Source organism: Myotis myotis, unplaced genomic scaffold, assembly GCF_014108235.1.
Source record: "Myotis myotis isolate mMyoMyo1 unplaced genomic scaffold, mMyoMyo1.p scaffold_m19_p_6, whole genome shotgun sequence".
Classification (NCBI taxonomy): domain Eukaryota; kingdom Metazoa; phylum Chordata; class Mammalia; order Chiroptera; family Vespertilionidae; genus Myotis; species Myotis myotis.
Window position 1 is genome coordinate 91781129 of NW_023416368.1, and position 20404 is coordinate 91801532.

Here is a 20404-nt window from a genome sequence, read left to right on the forward strand (position 1 = left end):
CTGTCTCCCCCTCCATTGCCTCAGTGTTATTGGGGGGTTGGCACTACCAGTGTCACATTTGGAGCCGAGGTCAGAGCCACTGATAACCGGCTACAGCCCCAGGATATGCTGATCTCCCCTGTTCACTGTCTGGTACAAACTTCCAGCCAATCCCTCCAAGGGAAAACATGTGCTTCTTTAGGAATATTTCCCTTCTATTTCAAGATTAGGAAGAGGCTTCTTATAGTCAAACTGCCTGAGTGGCAAGGATCATAGGCAGTAGTGTGCTGGAGACAGCTCATACTGGCTGGTTAATGCCAATGTTAAATTCTCGGGAATATCATGAGCTGGTTATGAAACATAGCCATTACTGAGAACCAACTGCAAACATTTATAGTTAAACTAGAGGCCGGATGCATGAAATGCATGCAAGAGTAGGCCTTCGCAGCCATAGTGGCTGCCTCAAGCCCTCCCTCACAGCCGCGGTGGCTGCCTCAATCTTGCGGCTGCAGCTCCAGCTTCATCCGGAAGGTTGTCCAGAAGGATGTCTGGATGGATGTTCATACAATTTGCATATTATACTTTTACTAGAGGCCCGGTGCACAAAAATTTGTGCACTCGGGGGGGGGGGGGGGGGGGGGTCCCTCAGCCCGGCCTGTGCCCTCTCGCAGTCTGGGACCCCTCAGGAGATAACGACCTGCTGGCTTAGGCCTGCTCCCGGGTGGCAGAGGGCAGGCCCAATCCCTAGGTGCAGCCCCTGGTTGGGCTCAGAGCAGGGCCGATTGGGGAGTTGGGGCAATGCCCCCTGTCATGCACAGAGCAGGGCGATCGGGAGGTTGTGATGCCACCCTCAGTCACGCTCAGGGTAGGGCCAATTGGGGGGTTGGGGCACCGTCCCCTGTCACACTCAAGGCAGGGTCGATGGGGAGGTTGCGGCACACCCAGTCATGCACAGAGCAGGGCCAATCAGGGGATTGGGGCACTGCCCCCTATCATGCACAGAACAGGGCCCATCAGGGGGTTGGGGTGCCGCCCTCTATCACCCACAGAGCAGGGCCGATCAGGGGGTTGGGGCACCACCACTCTCACACTCAGGGCAGGGCCTATGGGGAGGTTATGGCTCTACCCCGTCACACACAGAGCAGGGCCCGTGGGGGTGGGGTGGGGTTGGGGCGCCACACCCTGTCATGAACAGAGCAGGGTGGATAGGGAGGTTGTGGCCCTGCCCCTGTTACACACAGAGCTGCAGGGCGATCAGGGGGTTTGGGCGCTGCCCCTTGTCAAGCTGATCCCAGTGTCGGGAGGCCTCACGGCTCCTCTGATCCTGGTGCTGGGAGGCATATTACCCTTTTACTATATAGGATAGAGGCCTGGTGCACAGGTGGGTGCCAGCTGGTTTGCCCTGAAGGGTGTCCTGGATCAGGGTGGGGGTCCCCACTGGGGTGCCTGGCCAGCCTGGGTGAGGAGATGATGGCTGTTTGCAGGCAGGGGGTGACTGATGCTCCCAACTGCTCCTTTTTTTCTTTTTATTCTGGGCCAGCTTTAGCTTTGAGGCTTGGCTCCAGCTCTTAGGCCTCCGCTGCTGAAAGTAGGTTTCTGGCCTTTGCTTACAATGTTGCGATCCTGCTGGCTGAAGTCGGGGGGACTAAAGCAGTTTTCTGGGGTTTTGTTTATCTTCTATATTTGTTACATAGTTGCTTAGAGTTGCAGCTCAGAGGCCGGCAGTGGCAGGCAGGGAACGTTGGAGTCCTCCGTCACTGAAGCAAGCAAGCCTCATGTTAGTTTCAAGCTGCCTGGCTGCCGGCCACCATCTTGGCTGGCAGTTAATTTGCATATCGCCCTGATTAGCCAATGGGAAGGGTAGCGGTCGTACGCCAATTACCATGTTTCTCTTTTATTAGATAGGATTATTACAGATACATTATAGTAAAACCTATCTTAGTCAGAATTATCCAGAGAGACAGACTATATATTTATTTATTTATATGTTATATATAAGAGATACATTGACTATGACAAATTAGCTCATCTAGTTATGAATGTAACCAAACAAACAATGGATCCATGCTGCCTGTCACTACTTGAGCCAATTAAGCAGAGACGGGGTTAAATCATAGGTGAGCATTTATTCCAATATTGCCAGCAATATGGCAGAGGAGCAGGTTAGCCACAAAAGTCTGCTCTCCATCCCTTCACTAGCCAGCTGCTTATCCTATATAATAAAAGCCTAATATGCTAAGTGTCCGGTCGTCCAGTCATCTGTTCAACCAATCAAAGCGTAATATGTTAATGATATGCTAAGGCCATTCAACTGCTCACTATGACGTACACTGACCACCAAGGAGCAGACAGTGGACCGTTCGGCCAGTCACTATGACGTGCACTGACCACCAGAGGGCAGACGCTCCAATTGGTAGGTTAGCTTGCTGAGCAAGACAGGCCAGACATGCCCAGGAGCCCTCCCGATGTCCCTCCCCAGGTGGCCAACCTCCTGCATCCCTCTCCAGCCCCAATCATGCACCATGGAATCCCTTGATCTGGTCTGCTCCCTCTCACAATCCAGGACCCCTTGGATAGCCAATTTTGACCCAATAGCTTAACACAGGAGCTGCCCCCTGGTGGTCAGTGCGCTCCCACAGGGGGAATACTGCTCAGCCAGAAGCTGGGCTCATGACTGGCGAGGGCAGCGGCGGTGGTGGGAGCCTCTCCCTTCTCCCCGGCAGCACTAAGGATGTCCAACTGATGGCTTGGGCCTAAGCTGTTAGTCGGACATCCCCTGAGGGACTACCAGAGGGACCCTCCTCCCCCTGTGAGTGCATGAATTTCATGCACTGGGCCTCTAGTATAGTAGAACTACTAAGGAAAAGTAGGCAAAAGGGCAGTTTTCAGATATGCAAAAGAACTAGGGGTCTTCAAAGGCTTAGTGATATGCAAGGGCTGGGGTTACATGGGGAAATAGCCAAAGGGAGTGATAAATGGACAATTAACAGGTAAGCAGGCTGGAGGTTTGCAAAGCCCTGCAGGTATGCAAAAAGGGCTGGGGATCTGCAAAGGGCTGGTGATTCTGGTTTCTGCAACATAGTTGTTAATCTTTCCATGATAATAGGCAGCTCCAAATGGGGAGGAAGGGATGCATCTCCAGGTCAGCTCCAGCCAGGGTAGAATGTGACTTCTTTAATCAGAATAAAACAATTATGGTTAACAGAGCATGATTAATATTTCTTACAATACTAGCTCTTCCCCAACATTCTATTTCTGACCCCTTACATGAAGACTATGAAGTCCCACAACCTGACATTTGCAAACTGGAGACCCAAAGGGCTGATGGTATAATTCAGTTCAAAGGCAAGAAACAAGATGAGATATCCTAGCTCAAGCAGGCAGGCAGGAAGAAAAAGGGTGACTTCTTCTCTCCTCTGTCTTTTTTCTCCTTAGGCCTCAGCCTTCACCACAGCCTGAAGTGAGAGCGCCTTCAGGCAGAATGGGGTTATGTGAATGATGGGGGGTATTTAGGACCCATTAAATGAGGAAGGACATTTAGGCTAATAGCTATTAGAAATTTGTTAACATAAAAACATTCAAACCTGTAAAGAATTTTTGTGAGTTTATTTGAGCCAAACTGTCAACAATTTCCAGGAAGCAGAACCTCAACAGATTGAGCTAGTGCTCCAGAGAATGGCGGGTTACATCTATATTTATACCTTGCAATCAAAGGAAGGGACATAGATGGGTTACATGAGATCCATTGGTGATAGGGTAGAGAGGTGGGAGAAAGCAAAGAGGGGTTGGGGGGGAGGGGAGGGCCCCTGGGATTGGATAAAATGTAAAATGATAGAGACATACTTAGGTGGGTGCAGGAACAATTAACATGATAACAATGAAGGAATTTGTTGTGTCTGTCCTGGTGCCCAGGCACATCAGGTTGTGCCCCAAGGGGTCCAGAAAAAGGGAAGTTATATGTTGGCCAGACAATTAAAGGGTATGTTATTACAGATGCAAAAAGACAGATAGGCTCAGTTAAGGTAAAGGTTGACCTTGTCAGTGAAGATACCAGCCTAGGATGTAACTACCCACCATCACTGCTTTTAGGTAAAATTTAACTTCAGACCATCCTTTGTGGTTACTTTAGGTCTCTGAGTTTGCAAGACTGCCATGCAGGCCTTCCCTGAGCTTGTCAGGTCAGCATGTGGCCCTCTTCATCCACACACTGTCCTTAGTTCTTGCCATATATCATCTTATTTAATTTTCATATACTCCCTTTAGTTTAGTGATGTTTCCATTTTGCAGATGATAACATTGACATTCAGAAAGAGTTAACCAGTGTCACACAACAAGTAAATGGATGCTTGGAGTTTACCTCAGATATGACATTCTCTTTCCAGGGATAGTACACCAAAGTCTTGGCACCTGAATTATTCACTGTATATTTTAGAAACTAATAAGAAAAACTAACAGCTAAAAATCATAATAAGAAAGTTGTCCACATATTTAAATAGTTATAGCACCAAATCATCTTTTCAGTGTTTTATATAAATTAAAAAGAGATAAAGTAACAGCATGTAAAATACTTTGGCGCAGAGGATGGGGACTAATTATACTCTCTTCTTGAGAGTGCTGTTCCCCAACATTCTAACAAGAACATAGATATATATATATATTTTCCAGCGGTTCCAGCACCATTTGTTGAGTTTCCTTGGTGCATTTACAAAAACAGAAAAAAATCAATATGTACATATATAGAGTCAATTCCTGGACTTTTTATTCTGTTGTATTGAACTGTGTATCTAATTTGTGACATTGCTAAACTAACATATTAGTCTTAGTAGTTTCCCCTCCCTATTTTGATTCTGCTTTTTCTTGTACATTTTCAACAGGACTGCAAATCCCAAAACTCTTCACTGACTTGTCACATCAGTGAGACACCAGTGGCTATTTCTAAGTCAGCTTGGATCCTTATTCAGCCAGGGCGTGGCATGTGTGTCCTGTTTCGTATCCTGATGCCTTGCTCTCCTAAGGCTGCTGTGTAATGACTCCTGTCACATATGTTCCACCAGAACCAGGCTTCGTGACTAGCACTCTCTCTTCCCCATCCTCCAATACTTTGCTTAGACAGAAGTATTAGCCAAGAAATATAGTTTAGAGATGGATCTTCCAGCTTTTACCCTGGATAAGGCTGTCTCCATGGGGGGAAATTTCACACCCATTGGTAATTGGTCTTTAAAGGCTTTATAACTTTTCCCTTTATTATTGTTTGTTTATTTGTTTATGGTAACATTTATTCCTTTGTGAAGTAAGTAGAAGTACAGAAGAAGTTGTAAATTTGAGGAAGAGGCACTCATGTCTGGAAGATATCAGGACATTTTCACAGGCCGGCTACCAGAGGGCACCTTTTCTGACTCATTATGTGTAGGCCTCCTGTCCTACAAAGATATCCACCAATAAAGGGTATGATGGTCTTGGCCAAAATGAGGGACCCAGAATTGAGTGCAGAGAAATATGAAACAGTGAGGATTAATTCACCTTTTAAGATAGAAAACTACCTACAAACAATATTCAATAGTAAAAGCTAAGAGTGTGAGGATCAGGGGCAGGCCCAAGCTTCTGCTGATCCCTGGGAGATGAAGTCCTCACAGTCTGTTGCCGAGGTTGGGATGCGCACCTTCTAGAGGCTGTTAGCTGGCTCATCTCACTTCACTTATTGAGCTCTTGCTGTGGACAGACGACTGAAACAGCAGGCACTTGCTGCAGGCTCTATCACAGACAGCAGACAGAATTCCTTACGTTTCTCCGAACCACCCCAGAGTCTAAATGAAAGAAGGATACAACCTCCCATGTCCATAATCAACTGTCCAGTGCCCACCGCCATACTTCACTATCCTAGGCCCTGCTGGCCTCAAAAATCTCCATTGTTTTCTGCTGTACCAACCAGCAGGGGCATTGGCACTTGGTTGCTCCTCTCCTGAGTTAAAGTCTGTGCAAGGGCAGCTAAATGAGGCAGATGTCTGAGAAGCTGGGAAGCAGTGTGAGGGCTTTGGGGCTTACCTGGCACCTGCTAATAGCTTGTGGTTAGTCACCATATTTCCTTGATGCTAGAGGTAGCATCTTTTCATATTTTAACATTTATGAACTAGGGATATTGCTTGTTGTATATATGGATAACACACACACACACACACACACACACACACACACACACACACACACACATTTAATGAGCTGATGTTCCCTTTTTTCTCTTCGATCACTTTACTAAATCAGTGATGTACTTACCTGCAACATGCTTGTCATTAGAAGTAATGTATTCATTGTCATGGCAATCCATGATACTAACTGAATAGACTTTAAAACCACATTTTAAAACGCAGTATGCTTCTCTTTTATGAGGCAATTGTGACACCTGCTGTCAGAAATAAAGAACTGACTATAGTCACTAGCTGGCCTTTCCTGTGGAAAGAAATATTGCTCGAACATGAAAACTTCTAGGAGGACATGAGCAACAACAGTCCACATTTTTCCTGACCATTGAAATTCCAGAATTAGGCAGGCAGCAGCCCAAGGCCTGTCTGTCCCTCCCCCATCTTTTCCTGAGGATTTGGTCATGAATGACTTAGTGACTAAAAGGAGAACAAATATTTGCAGACATCTATCCATCCTTTGGGCATATCAATAGCACTCTTCTATAGCTTCTAGTTTCCTCTGTACATTTGTTGCTATTTTTTAAAAATACAAATAAATTGAGGTATAATATATATACAATAAAATACACTTACTTTAAGGATACAGTTCAATGAATTTTTACAAATGTCACCACTACCACCATCAAACTGTACAACATTTCCATTACCCATTTTTATGCCCTACCCCACTCAGCCCCACCCCACAGCAGGCCCTGGCAGTCACAGATATGCTACCAACTCAGTAGTAAGTTTGTGTTTTCTAGTTTCAGGTAAAGGAAATCTTGCAGTATGTATTCTTTGAGCCCAGAATCTCACTCAGCATAATATTTCAGAGATTCATCTATTGTTCTAGTGGCACAAAACATTTTAGTGGGTCAGGGTTTCATCAGGGCACAGTGGGAAGCCGGTGGTGTCTGGGATCTCAGCTGGACAGACTGGCAGTGACTTCATGCCCGGGGCCCAGAGCATCTGGAGGCAGACTCACTCACTGGTTCTTGATGCTGGTTATTGGCAGAAATCCAAGTGCATCTGTGGACTGGAACACTGATATGTGGCTTCTTCATAGATTGGTAGCCTCAGAGTGGTGAGAATCGGTACAAGGCAGGTCAGGGATTTAAAGTGAGTGTCACAGGACCAGGCAGAAGCTATATGTCCTTTTCTGAACTAGTCAAGAGATTATATGACATCCCTTCAGTTGCTTTGCATTGCTTGCAAGTGCACCATGATGGTCAGTCCTGAATCAAGAGAAGGTCCAACAAAGAATATGAAAAAGAATCTTTGAACATATTTTAGAACTGCCTCATCTATTTCACTGTGTGCACTGGCAGTTCATTTTTTTTAAAAAAAAATCACTTAGTAGGTACTAGCATATGAGGACACTACAAATTGTGTAATCCATTTTACCACTCATGGATATTTAGGTGGTTTCTGGTTTGTGCCTCTTATGACTACAACTGCAGTGAACATTTGTGCACATGTTTTTGTTTGACATATAATTTGATTTCTCAGGGTAAACACCAAGAGTGCAACCACTAGGTCATATGACAGTAGATATTTAACTTTATAAGAAGCTGATGTTTTATAGAATATCATCACTCATATCTCCATTAGTCATATGTGAGAATTTGAGTTACTCCAAATCTTCACCAGCAGTTAGCATTGTCATTTTAAAAAAAATCTTATCCATTCTCTTGTATATGGGAAAAAACCTCGAGTTCTCTTCACCTGCCTTCCTCCTTTACTTCCACACGGAACTCTTCCCTTTTGACACTGCTGGTCACCACATGTGTGGGAGGTTTTCTGACATCAGTAATTCTGTGACACCAGCAGGGTGTCCTACAATTCAACTCAGTTCTGACATTTCTACCTGGAAATAGCATCAGATCCCACAGGTTAAGGGCTCAATCCCACAAGATTGTCCCATTTCAGATGCCAGTTGCAAAGAGGAGGTCCCCAGGACACCCACGACTTCTGTGCAAATTGGCTACAAATCAGAGGTTCCCATGACCTCGCTCCCCTTGGATTTGATTCTTTTCTGGAACAGCTCACAGAACCAGGGAAACACATTTACCATTTTATTAAAGAACTAGAGGCCCAGTGCACAAAATTCATGCATGGGTGCAGTCCCTAGGCCTGGCCACCGATCAAAGCACAAGCGTCTGGTGTGGAAGGGAAGGACCCAGCTGACCTCTGGGCTCTGGGAAGTACCTGGGCCCCCGGGCCCCCCCCCCCCACCCCCCTCCACCTGAGTCACAGCACCCAAGTCCCCACGCAGAGATGCGGTGAGTGTGGCTGGACGCCTCAGGCCAGGGTGCAGCATGGGCCTGTGGGCCATCCAGCAGCGCCGCACGGAAGCCGGGCGGACAGTGCGCTCTCTCCCAACCAGCCTCGCAGAACGGCTCCGGCATGAAATCACGGGGACCCCGACTGGCCCCTGTGGTCCCAGTGGCTGCAGCCCGGCTCACCCAGAAGTCCATTGGGGCTGGCAGTGCCTCCACTGCCCCCCTCTGCCAGCACCTCCTTGCCAACACCCACCATGTTCCCCGCTGCCCTCTGGTGGTCAGCGCACATCATAGCGACCCCCCACCCTCCCTACCTGCCATTGGAGCTGAGGGGGGCGGAGGATGGGAAGGGCCATCCGGGGTTCACCTGGGAGGGGACATGGGAGGGGGAGGGAGGGGCAGAGCTGGGAGCACCACAGACCTTGGGTGGGAGTAAGAGGCAGCTGACCACCCAGTCCCAGCGACTCAGGAGTGTTTCTTTCTCTGGAAGCTCCGAAAGCGTTGCCTTAGGCTGAAGGACCTGGGGCTGGTCTCAGCCGGCCATTCTGTTCTGTGGTGCGGATCCGCTCTGTCCTGGAAACTGGAGTCAGGGATTGGAGTTGGACCACCTGGGCAAGCCCTTTGCATTGGACCCTGAGCCCTTTTGTGTCACGAGTGAACCGGGTTCTGGGCATAGCTGATCTGTTTGTCCACAAAGGGACTTCATTTTCCTAGTTCAACATTTGCTTTCCATAATACTGCACATTCTGTTTTGTTGTTTTTTGTACCAAAAATAAAACCATGTTCTTATTTCTGATAAGTACTTGTCATTACTGAAGAGATCTTGGGAGGGTGCGGGTGGGAGGCGTGAAGGGATTAGGGCAGCCAGACAGGAATGACCCACAGCCTGGACATCAGGGTGGGAGGCTGGACGTGAACATTCCAGGTCCCTTGTGTGGAGCCCAAACTAAGGTCTGGCTTTTACAGTCAGACCCTCAAAACAGATGGGATCTGACCCCCCAGGTCCCCTGCCAGCAGCTGCCAGAGACCTTGCCTTCCTAGGGGCTGAGCCGAACAGGGGGCCTCCTCCCCTTTACCCCCGACATCGTTCCTCATGCTCTGGCTTCCCTCCAGTACACCCAGTACAGTTTCCACTGTCTCCGCATCGCCCTCAGGGAGGGTGCTGTCGCCTTCTGCTGTCTCCCTGCTTCCTCTCCTCCCTCAGTCTGCTACTGACACAGAAGCCAGAGGGTCTGCCCCCACTGCGTCAGCCCAGCAGGTCCTCATCTACAGCCCTGGCGCCTCCCCCTGCACTCAGGGGATGCCAGGTTCTCACGGGCCCTTGATCCCTACAGGATGTGTCCCCCCTCAAGCCTTGACCCCCTTCCACTCGACCACTCGCTCCTCTTACTGCCCCTCTGTGGGCTGTGCCCAGTATCCGATGCCCTTCTCCAGGCGATGGCCTGACTCTCCTCCATCCGTCCACTGTCCCTCAGTGAGCCTTCCTCTGCCCCTCCCTTCATGGAGCCCCTATGTGGCTTCATTCCCATGTTTTCATGGTGCCCGTGCCCTCTAACTGCTGCACCTCCCGTCTGTCAGAGCCTGTTTCCTCCCGCACCCTCATCCTCTCCTGGAAGAACGCATGCACACTCAGTAGAACAGGGCGGCTGGCTTCCTGCTGCTCTGCGAGCACCTGGGCATCACCTGGGACAAGGCCGCTCGGTCAGTGATACGGGTTGAGTAAGATGCGCAGGCAGCGGCGCTAGGTGTAAAGGCCATTGGAAGGCAGACTCACTCAGAGCTGAGGGCCGGTGAGCTCTCGGTACAGCACTCAGGGCGGGATGTTGGAAACAGGTGTTTGTTTTCTCGCAAGAAGGTAGGACGAAGAGAATGAAGAAGGAGCAGTGTGTGTTTTCCCTCACCTACTTAAGCTGATGATCTCATTCCATTCTTAAAGCTATGAATAGAAACCCTTAGATCAGTGGTTCTTAACCTTGGCTGCACATTAGAATCACCTGGGAACTTTTTAAAATCCTGATTTTTGGGCCTCATCCTCCAGAAATGCTGTTTCTTTGTTACTAATGTTGTGGCCCCACCCCATAACAAAGAAATAGAATTTCTGGAAGATGAGGCCCAGAAATCAGGATTTTAAAAAGATTCCCAGGTGATTCTAATGTGTAGCCAAGGTTGAGAACCACTGCCTTAGATCAACTCTGTGAGGCGGGTTCTGGGAATATCTGAGATTCAGTGGAGTGTAGGCCCTTGCCTGCCACAAGGATGGCGCTTAGTAACCACCAGCTTTTAGTGCTGTGATTCGAGTACTGTTGGGGGAGAGGGGGAGGTGGCCTGCAGGGATCACCTGCTGTGGGAGCAGCTCATTCCAGTCAGCCCAGTGGGCTCCCACTGTGGGAGCACACTGACCACCAAGGGGCAGCTCTTGCATTGAGTGTCTGCCCCCTGGTGGTCAGTGTGTGTCATAGCAACTAGTCCACTGGTTGTTCTGGTCATTCTGTCATTTCGTCACTGGGCTTTTATTATGTAGGATATGGCAAAGGATACAGATGAACAGTTAGATGGAGAGATAGGAGGTCTGGGAGGGTCCTGAGTTCAGGGGTTTCTGTCACCATGGAGTTGGGGTGCTGACACACCCTCATACATGGATATGCTTGCCAACCCAAAGCTCTCTGAAGCTCCTATCACTGGAATTTTATGGTGCCTTACTCATGTAGACATCATCAGTTATTGACTCCATTTGCATCCCCTCTCCACTCAGGATGGTGGTGTGAGGCTGATAATTCCAAGATTCTAATCATGGCTTGGTCTTTCTGGTGACCGGCCACCATACAGGAACGGTCCATGAGCTCACCAGTCATGTCATTAGAACAAAAGATGCCCCTAGTGCTCTCATCACTTAGGAATTACAAGGATTTAGGGAGGCCTGTGTCAAGGATGGGGTCAAAGACCAGCTATTAGAACAAGAAATTCTATCACTTAGGAAATTACAAGAGTTTTAGAAGCCCTGTGCCAGGAATTGTCATATATATATGTAAATTTTCTCTTTTATACACTCCAATTCGTCTCAGATATCCATATGATTATATGATTAAAAAATAAGTCTAACACAATATTTCTGTGTTTAAAAACGTTGTGGCCATTGCCTTCAGAATAAATAATTATCTTTTTACTCTAGCAAATGGACCTGTATACCATCCATCTGGGATATAGTGGATAGCTTCATCTCGCAGCACAGCCCCACCCCCTAATCCTGTTTAACCTGTTCCACTGCTGAACACATCTCTGTTGAGCACCCAGTTCCAAAAATCTGCCAGAGTTTGAGAGGTGACTGACTTCATCTAAATTATTTTTCAACCATTTTATTTTAATTTATACAACACTCTGCTGTAGAGTTCATAACTGTGGGCAAATCTCATCCTTCAATTAATATCTGAATACTATATATATATAAATTTTGTCCTGGTTAAGTGAGTACAGTTGACCCTTGAGCAACATTGGTTGAAGTGTGTGGGTCCAATTACACATGAATTTTTAAAATAAATATCTATACCATTTTGATCCATAGTTGGGAGCACGCAGATGTGGAGGGCCAATTGTATACATTGATATTTGCCATTTTATATAGGGGACTTGAGCATCCTCAATTTTTTGTGTCCCTGGTGGGGACACTTGGAACCAATCTCCCCACAGATACCTAGGGGGGCCACTGATGTAGTTAAGTTTTGGAGGAGTCAAAAGTATAACTACCACATATTGTTAAAGAGTAATGAGCAATTGCCTGATAGAGTGGAGTGCTCAGGGTGTACATTTTATTTTTTTTAAATGTATTTTATTGATTTTTTTTTACAGAAAGGAAGGGAGAGAGATAGAGAGTCAGAAACATCGATGAGAGAGAAACATCGATCAGCTGCTTCCTGCACACTCCCTACTGGGGATGTGCCTGCAACCAAGATACATGCCCTTGTCCGGAATCAAACCTGGGACCCTTGAGTCCGCAGGCCAACACTCTATTCATTGAGCCAAACCAGTTAGGGCAGCGTGTATATTTTATTTCATCATTAGATAATAGAGCTAATTTCAAGCCTGATTTAAAATCATGCATTCTGAGCGAAGGGATATCTGAGGGCCAACATCGCGTCCTTAACTTTGTCTTTGTGAAGAGACAGCCTTGCTGTGGGGACTTTCTGGCACAGGCTTGGGAGCCATGCCCAGCCTCTGCCCATGATTAATGGAGTGCTGCTAGTACGGCACACAGAGATCTAGCTATGCCGGAAGGGATGACTATGGGAGAAAGCATTGGGCAAGCTATAGAGATGCTATCACATTCATCCCTAGTTTCAGAAAAAAGGCACGATGGATGTCCAATCTATTAGAAATAATAATACGATCTTGGCTCCTAGTATTTGATGGTATTGCCTAGCTCTTTGTCACAGGTGATTCTGGGGCCTTTGAGCAACCTTGTGTTAGATATACAGAGACCCAGAGAAGCTTGAATTTTCAGAAAGTGTAGAGTCGTAAAGGAACCGTTTGCAGTCACAATAAATGTATAATGTTTATCACCTATTCTGCAAATTGAGTGCAGCAATAAAGCTATAGTAAATTAATCTTCTGAATATACTATGTACTGAGTCCCAACAGTGCACAAGGCCTGGAGTTGTTAGACCCTGCAGGGAACATGTGGATGTTAGCCATGGTCTCTGTCTTCAAAGGGCTTGCACATGGTTCAGAAGATAAGCTGAAAAGTTTACTAATACTTCCTGGCATTGCAAGTGTTTGAGAGAAGTAACAGATGGAGGGCATGGGACTCATTTATATCACTTAACTGAGATCTAAACAAACTTACCAAACACCTTAGACTTCACTATATCTAGTCTACAAAAGCAAGCAGACAAAAGAGAAAACTTGCTCAAAATTTCTCACACACTAACATGTACGCTGTGGGGCAGAGGTAGGCAGAGTGTTAGGAGTCGGGGGAGGAAGAAACAGCTGTTCTATGGTGGGTAACAGAAGTATCATGAAGAATGTGGCATGAGATGTGTGGGTTCAGGAAAGCTGGATAGGAGATGTCCCCTCACCTCAGAGAGCGGCTTATTGTACTTGTCAGGTTGGAGGAGAGGGTGGCATGAAATGAAGAATATGATTAAACCATAAAAGACTGACTAGTATACGCGAAGTTCTGTTCAATCAACCTTGTAAAAGGTGTTTCAGCTGAACCTGGAGGAAGATGAAAGGCGAACCGGCTAAGTGGGAGAACTCACACAGAGTTCTGATAAAAGGAGCAAGGACACCAAGAACCGAACAGGCCAACCAAGCAAGTGATCAGTTCCTGCTTTTTTGTGTTGCAAATCTTAAAATATTTTGCAAAAAGTGTCTGAATGTAAGTTATTTCTCCTTATACTTGGCTACCATGTGTCTAGGGCCGTGGTCGGCAAACTGCAGCTCACGAGCCACATGCGGCTCTTTGGCCCCTTGAGTGTGGCTCTTCCTAAGCCTTAGGAGTACCCTAATTAAGTTAATAACAATGTGCCTACTTATATAGTTTAAGTTTAAAAAATTTGGCTCTCAAAAGAAATTTCAATCGTTGTACTGTTGATATTTGGCTCTGTTGACTAATGAGTTTGCCGATCACTGGACTAGGGTATTCCCTTAAGAAAGACAGAAGAGGGAAGAGTCTCAGACATTCATTGATAATACTGGTTTCTTAAAAAACTATACTAATAAAAGGGTAATATGCTAATTAGACCGGACATCCTTCTGGACATCATTGCAGACATCCTTCCATTCGAAGCCAGAGCCAGAGGGAAGCCGGGGTCCTGGGTGCCTGTGGGCAGCTGGAGGGAAGCCAGCTCTGGTCCCAGGTGCCAGAGGGAATCCAGTGCCCCCAGCTGGGGGAAGAAAAACCTGCTCTTTCATGAATTTCATGCATCAGACCTCTAGTATATATATAAACTGTAAGGACAATATCCTTAAAAATGCTTAATTTCCATTAAAAGCATTTATCAAGAGTCTACTTTGTGGGAGGTGCCATTCTAGATATTGCGGACATAACACTGAACAATAGACAATATTATCTACATTGCATTCTGTGCAGGTAGACAGATGAAAAACAAATACATAAATAATATCTTCACTGACCAGCTGCTAGTCTTCATTGGCCAAGTGGGAAAGGTGATAAGGAGAGCTTGGGTGTATTGCATGAAGGGATTTGCAGCTCACCTGGCATGACTCAGTGGTTGAGTGTCGACCTAGGAACCAGGAGGTCATGATTCGATTCCCAGTCAGAGCACATGCCTGGGTTGCAGGCTAGATCCATAGTGGGGGGAATGTGGGAGGCAGCTGATCAATGAATCTCTCTGATCATTGATATTGCTATCTCTCTCTGAAATCAACAAAAACATATTTAAAATAAAATAAAGTGGAGTGTACAACATAGTAGATCTTATTGAAAAAATGATATTTGAGAAAAGAACTAAGAAAGGTAAGGATGGAGACCTGACGTTTGAAGACAGCATGTTGGCATGTTTCTTCTGGGAACAAGAAGGACAGAGTGGCTGAAGAAAGCTGAAGAGAAGAGGAGGGGATGAGGTGCAAGAGGCACAGGGTGCGAGATAGTGTGGAATCATTATGAGGAATTTAGCTTCCATTCAGTAAGATGGTAGCCATTGGAATATTTTAAAGAGAGGCTTGACACAGCATTGCTTCTGTCTTAAAGGGATGGCTTGTTACTTTTGGAAAATAAACTATGAAGGAGAAGCAAAGTAGAGTAAAACCACTTATCAGAAAGTTGTCCTAATCCAGGTGAGACATGATTGAGGACTTTTGTCAGAGTGGAAGTGGTGGAGGAGATGAAAGGAGGTTAGATTCTGGGTCTATTCTGAAGGAAGCATCAACAATATTTCTTGACAGCTTGTGTGGGAATGTGAGAGAAAGAGGGTACCAGGACCGGACCACCCCCTGATCTTTGCCTTGAGTAGCTATACTGATTGACAGCATTGTCATTTCCTGAGATGAGCAAGACATTTGGAGGAACAGTTTTAAGGATGAAGATCAGGAGTTTTGTTTTAGTATATTTTTAATTTGTGATGCCCACCAGACATCAAAATGACAATGCCAAATAGACAACTGAAGGGGAAAAAAAATATTTCTGAAACCTATGAATTGGCAATCAACAGCATAACAGTCATTTTTGAATCATGTGATTTGGTAATATCTCCAAGGGAATACGTATAAGACTGAAAAGAGAATAAGTTCAAAGAATGAGACCTGGGACCCTCTGCTGTTTACAGGCCTGTTGTATGAGGAGACATGAGTGAAGAACTTCAAGTAAGAAGGAGCAGCTAATGAGGGAGAAACAGTAGGGCTGGAAGTCAAGTAAGAAACATGTATCCAAAAAGACAGGGTCAAATAACAAGTCAATATGGCCGAGAAATAAAATCAGGACTAAAAATTGACCATTGAATTAAAAATCTAGAGATGGTTGGTGACCATGATGAGTAATTTCAGGAAAGAGGTGGGAGAAAAGAGATTGTCTCTTGTCCCTGACTGGAGTGGATTAAAGAGAGAATGAAGTACTAGGGACAGTGACTATAGATAACTCTTTGAGAGGAGCTTGTTATAAAGGAACCACAGAAATACTGAGCTTGCTGAAAGGGCATGCAAGGTCAAGAGAGTTACTATAATTTGGTTAAAGATGAAGAAAATTACAGTTTGTTGAGGAGTGCAGAGAAGGGGTGACATAATTTTATGAGTTGAATTAAAAATGCTATCATCTTGGCCCTACTTATCCAACAAGAGAAAATCTAATTATGTTGAATTTTATTTTATATTTTGACATCATTTGACTTTAAGTCTATCTTCTTTAAACCATTTGACTTTATAAAATTTAGTGTATTTCATAAAGATCTTATGAAACAGTTAAATTGAAGGTGGAAAATAATGTCAATCATTCAACAAAATTGATATATATATAATGAATTTTTCATTATCACACTTAACCTGCACAGGGATCCTATGTACAAAGTACTATTATTTCTAGTTTTCCATGATGAAATGAAAACTCTAGGAATATTAAGTAATTTGTTCACTGTCATTAGCTAAATCATAGCATTATCAGAATTAAGAGGTGAAATTTCTTTATACTCTATTTACTCTGGGTCTGCCATTACCCAGAAATAACTTTGTCCATTTGGGTGGCAGAGTGAATTGATCTTTTATGACACTTGTATTTATTGCATGACATTTACTATGCATGTTAATGGACAAATCTGTGGTTAGAAATGAAAAGTATGATGGGGATAAAAGCTCCTAATCAATGAGGAAGGTCTTAGAAAAGGGGGAGAAATCAGTAAAAGCAAGGAAACATAGCATCCTGGTGTTAAAATAGTTTATTGACCCTTGAGGATCAAATAGTTTACAGTCCCAACTTATAAATAAGACTCGGAGACCCAGAAAATAAATAATTTTCCAGAGGAGGCAGAATTAATCACAGGAGAACAGAGAGCTCCTGACTCTGAATTGAATGTTCTTTTCAATGCACTTACAGCACAATTCATGAGTTGAAATTGGCTTCTACAAAGAGAATTACAAGTTCCCATTGATTAATATGGCTTTGGAGTACTTTATAATGACATTTCTTTTAAAATGAGACAGAAAAATGCTAATTTTTTGTTTCTATGTGAAGCTTTTGCCATTACTATTATAGTTTGAATAAGATATTATTGTTCATCCTCTTTATGTGCTTGAATTTATCTCCCCTTTTCTTCATGTTTCTCTTTACAAAGGTGGTACAAGAATAAGCATTTTGGGTCTGCAGAGTGGGCTGCTTCTTATTTCTGATTTAGATAATCTCTGTCATCTGTCATCCTTTCTATGCTTTCACCACCATTGTGGGGTTGCTTGCCAAGTTGCACTAGACCAGTGGTTCTCAACCTTCCTAATGCCGCGACCCTTTAATACAGTTCCTCATGTTGTGGTGACCCCCAACAATAAAATTATTTTTGTTGCTACTTCATAACTGTAATTTTGCTACTGTTATGAATCGTAATGTAAATATCTGATATGCAGAATGTATTTTCATTGTTATAAATTGAACATAATTAAAGCATAGTGATTAATCACAAAAACAATATCCTATATAATAAAACCCTAATATGCAAATGGACTGAATGGCAGAACAACTGCTTGCTATGATGCTCACTGACCACCAGGGGGAAGACTCTCAATGCTGGAGCTGCCCCCTGGTGGTCGGCGCTCTCCCACAGGGGGAGTGCTGCTCAGCCAAAAGGAGTCCCAAGGGGTCCCAGACTGCAAGAAGCCACAGGCTGAGCTGAAGGACCCCCTCCACCAGTGCACGAATGTCGTGCACTAGGCTTCTCGTGTAATTATATATGTGTTTTCTGATGGTCTTAGGCGACCCCTGTGAAAGGGCCATTTGAACCCCAAAAGGGTCGCGACCCACAGGTTGAGAACCGCTGTGCTAGACAAAGAGAGGGAGCAGATTGAGAGAAAAAAGGAGAGGAGAGAGCTCAGGAGGGCAAGCCCTAGGGGTATCTGGATTGTGAGGTAGATCAAAAGGGTTCAGCAGGCAAGCTCTGCTGAGAGGCCTCCAAGAAAAACACCCCCGGTTGACTATTATGTAAAGAACTGATCCAGGTAGCAATAAATAATGAATTTGAGAATCTACAACCTCAAACCCATCATGGAAACAAAGATGGGAGTAGATTAGCATCTTATGAGAGGTTGCTTCATTGGTTTGCAGCAGAGAAATGAGAAGGAAAAAAAACACCCCCATACTCATGTAATCTTTAAGATCTGCGGTGATGAACACAAAATACAATATACTGCTGACGTGTTACAGAATTGTACACCTGAAACCTATATGACTTATTAACCAATGTCACTCAAATAAATTCCAAAAAAAGTAAAATTTTAAATTTTTAAAAAGATCTGCTTTTGTCTGACATTTGGACTCACAGAGCCCCTTTGATATAGAAATCTCTTTCAGGCTTCATTCTTGTTGTTTTGTTTTTTGTCTGGGAAGTTAAATATAATATTTCAAAGGAAATGGTTTGGTCAATAGTGCCAAATATTGCTGAGAGGGCAAGTAAGATGAGGAGCCAAAATATCCATTGGAGGCAGCAATTGTGAATCCCTTGGAGATAGGCAGCTATATCGGTAGAATCATAAAGGCAAATGCCTGAGTTGAATGTGTTAGGATGAACTGTCGATAAGAAAATTACTAAAAATTATATAAACTCTGTGAGAAGTTTAGCTGAGAAGGGAATTAAAAAAAAAAACACATAATGGTAGGTGCTTGTAGAATATAGAATTGACGGTAGGGTATTTTGAAAGGGGAAGACTTGAGTTTATTTAAGCTTATCAAAAGAAAGTTTTCAATTGTCATAGACTGGTTATGTTTTGGGGGACTACTATAGGGATAATCAATAATGTGAAACAGGGTTGGGGATAGGATCACACACACAGATAAAGGATGTATTGGCAAAGGGATATCTCTTCTAATATAATAAGAGAACACAGACATATAGGTAGGTTTGCACAGGTCCCTTACACATTTACCTATTAATGTGTTCTTTTTTGCATTGATTTGAAGAAGTTCTATATTATAGGGACATTCACCCTCAACTTTTATTATATATTAGAGGCCTGGTGTTTGAAATTCACTCCCAGGTAGGGTCCCTAGGCCTGGCCAGCGATCAGGGCCAATAGGGGCCTTCCAGCTGTCAGCTGGGGCCTTCCTTCATTTCACGCCGCCCCCTGGTGGTCAGCTCATGTCTTAGCAAGCAATCGAACTCCTGGTCTCCTGGTTGAACTCCCAAGGGGACATTTTGCATATTAGCCTTTTATATAGATAGATTGTGCATGCATTTATAGAGTTTTTGTTTGTCTTTTAATTTAAATTAATTCAAAATTTATAGCATAAATGAGTTTTCATAAGTAAGTGTAGATGAAGGTGGTCAAAAGGTACAGTGATAAGTAAGTACTAGGAGGGTGAACTCCACTTACAGATAAGGATAGCATGGTGACTATAGTGAGCACTCCTCTGTAATATATAGGAAACTTGTTAAGAGAATAGATCCTAAGGGTTCTTAACACAAAAGTTTGTTGTTGTTGTTTTTTGTTTGTTTGTTTGTTTTTTAAATTTTAAATTAAATCTTTATTGTTCAGATTATTACATTTGTTCCTCTTTTTTTTTCCCCCCATAACTCCCCTCCTCCCAGTTCCCGCCCCACCCTCCGCCCTCACTCCCCACCCACTGTCCTCATCCATAGGTGCATGATTTTTGTCCAGTCTCTTCCCGCATCTCCCACACCCCTTTCCCCCCCAGGAATAGTCAGTCCATTCCCTTTCTATGTCCCTGATTCTATTATAATCAACAGTTCATTCTGTTCATCAGATTATTTATTCACTTGATTCTTAGATTCACTTGTTGATAGATGCATATTTGTTGTTCATAATTTGTATCTTTACCTTTTTCTTCCCCTTCCTCTTCTTAAAGGACACCTTTCAGCATTTCATATAATACTGGTTTGGTGGTGATGAACTCCTTTAGCTTTTCCTTATCTGTGAAGCTCTTTATCTGACCTTCAATTCTGAATGATAGCTTTGCTGGATAAAGTAATCTTGGTTGTAGGTTCTTGGTATTCATCACTTTGAATATTTCTTGCCACTCCCTTCTGGCCTGCAAAGTTTCTGTTGAGAAATCAGCTGACAGTCGTATGGGTATTCCCTTGTAGGTAACTGAGTTTCTTTCTCTTGCTGTTTTTAAGATTCTCTCTTTGTCTTTTGCTCTTGGCATTTTAATTATGATGTGTCTTGGTGTGGTCCTCTTTGGATTCCTTTTGTTTGGGGTTCTCCGCGCTTCTTGGACCTGTAAGTCCATTTCTTTCACCAGGTGGGGGAAGTTTTCTGTCATTATTTCTTCAAATAGGCTTTCAATATCTTGCTCTCTCTCAT

The 20404-nt window shown here is 44.4% G+C and overlaps 1 protein-coding gene across 1 annotated transcript in view; it reads left to right on the forward strand.

Moving 5' to 3' along the window:
• Window positions 1-5121: 5121 nt before the first annotated feature.
• The window catches only part of ADAM7 (ADAM metallopeptidase domain 7), an 87405-nt gene continuing 72122 nt past the window's right edge, over window positions 5122-20404 (forward strand). Inside the window, exon 1 of the mRNA XM_036314068.1 lies at window positions 5122-5185. Coding sequence (XP_036169961.1) covers window positions 5122-5185 — 64 coding nt within the window. The remainder of the gene's footprint in view (window positions 5186-20404) is intronic.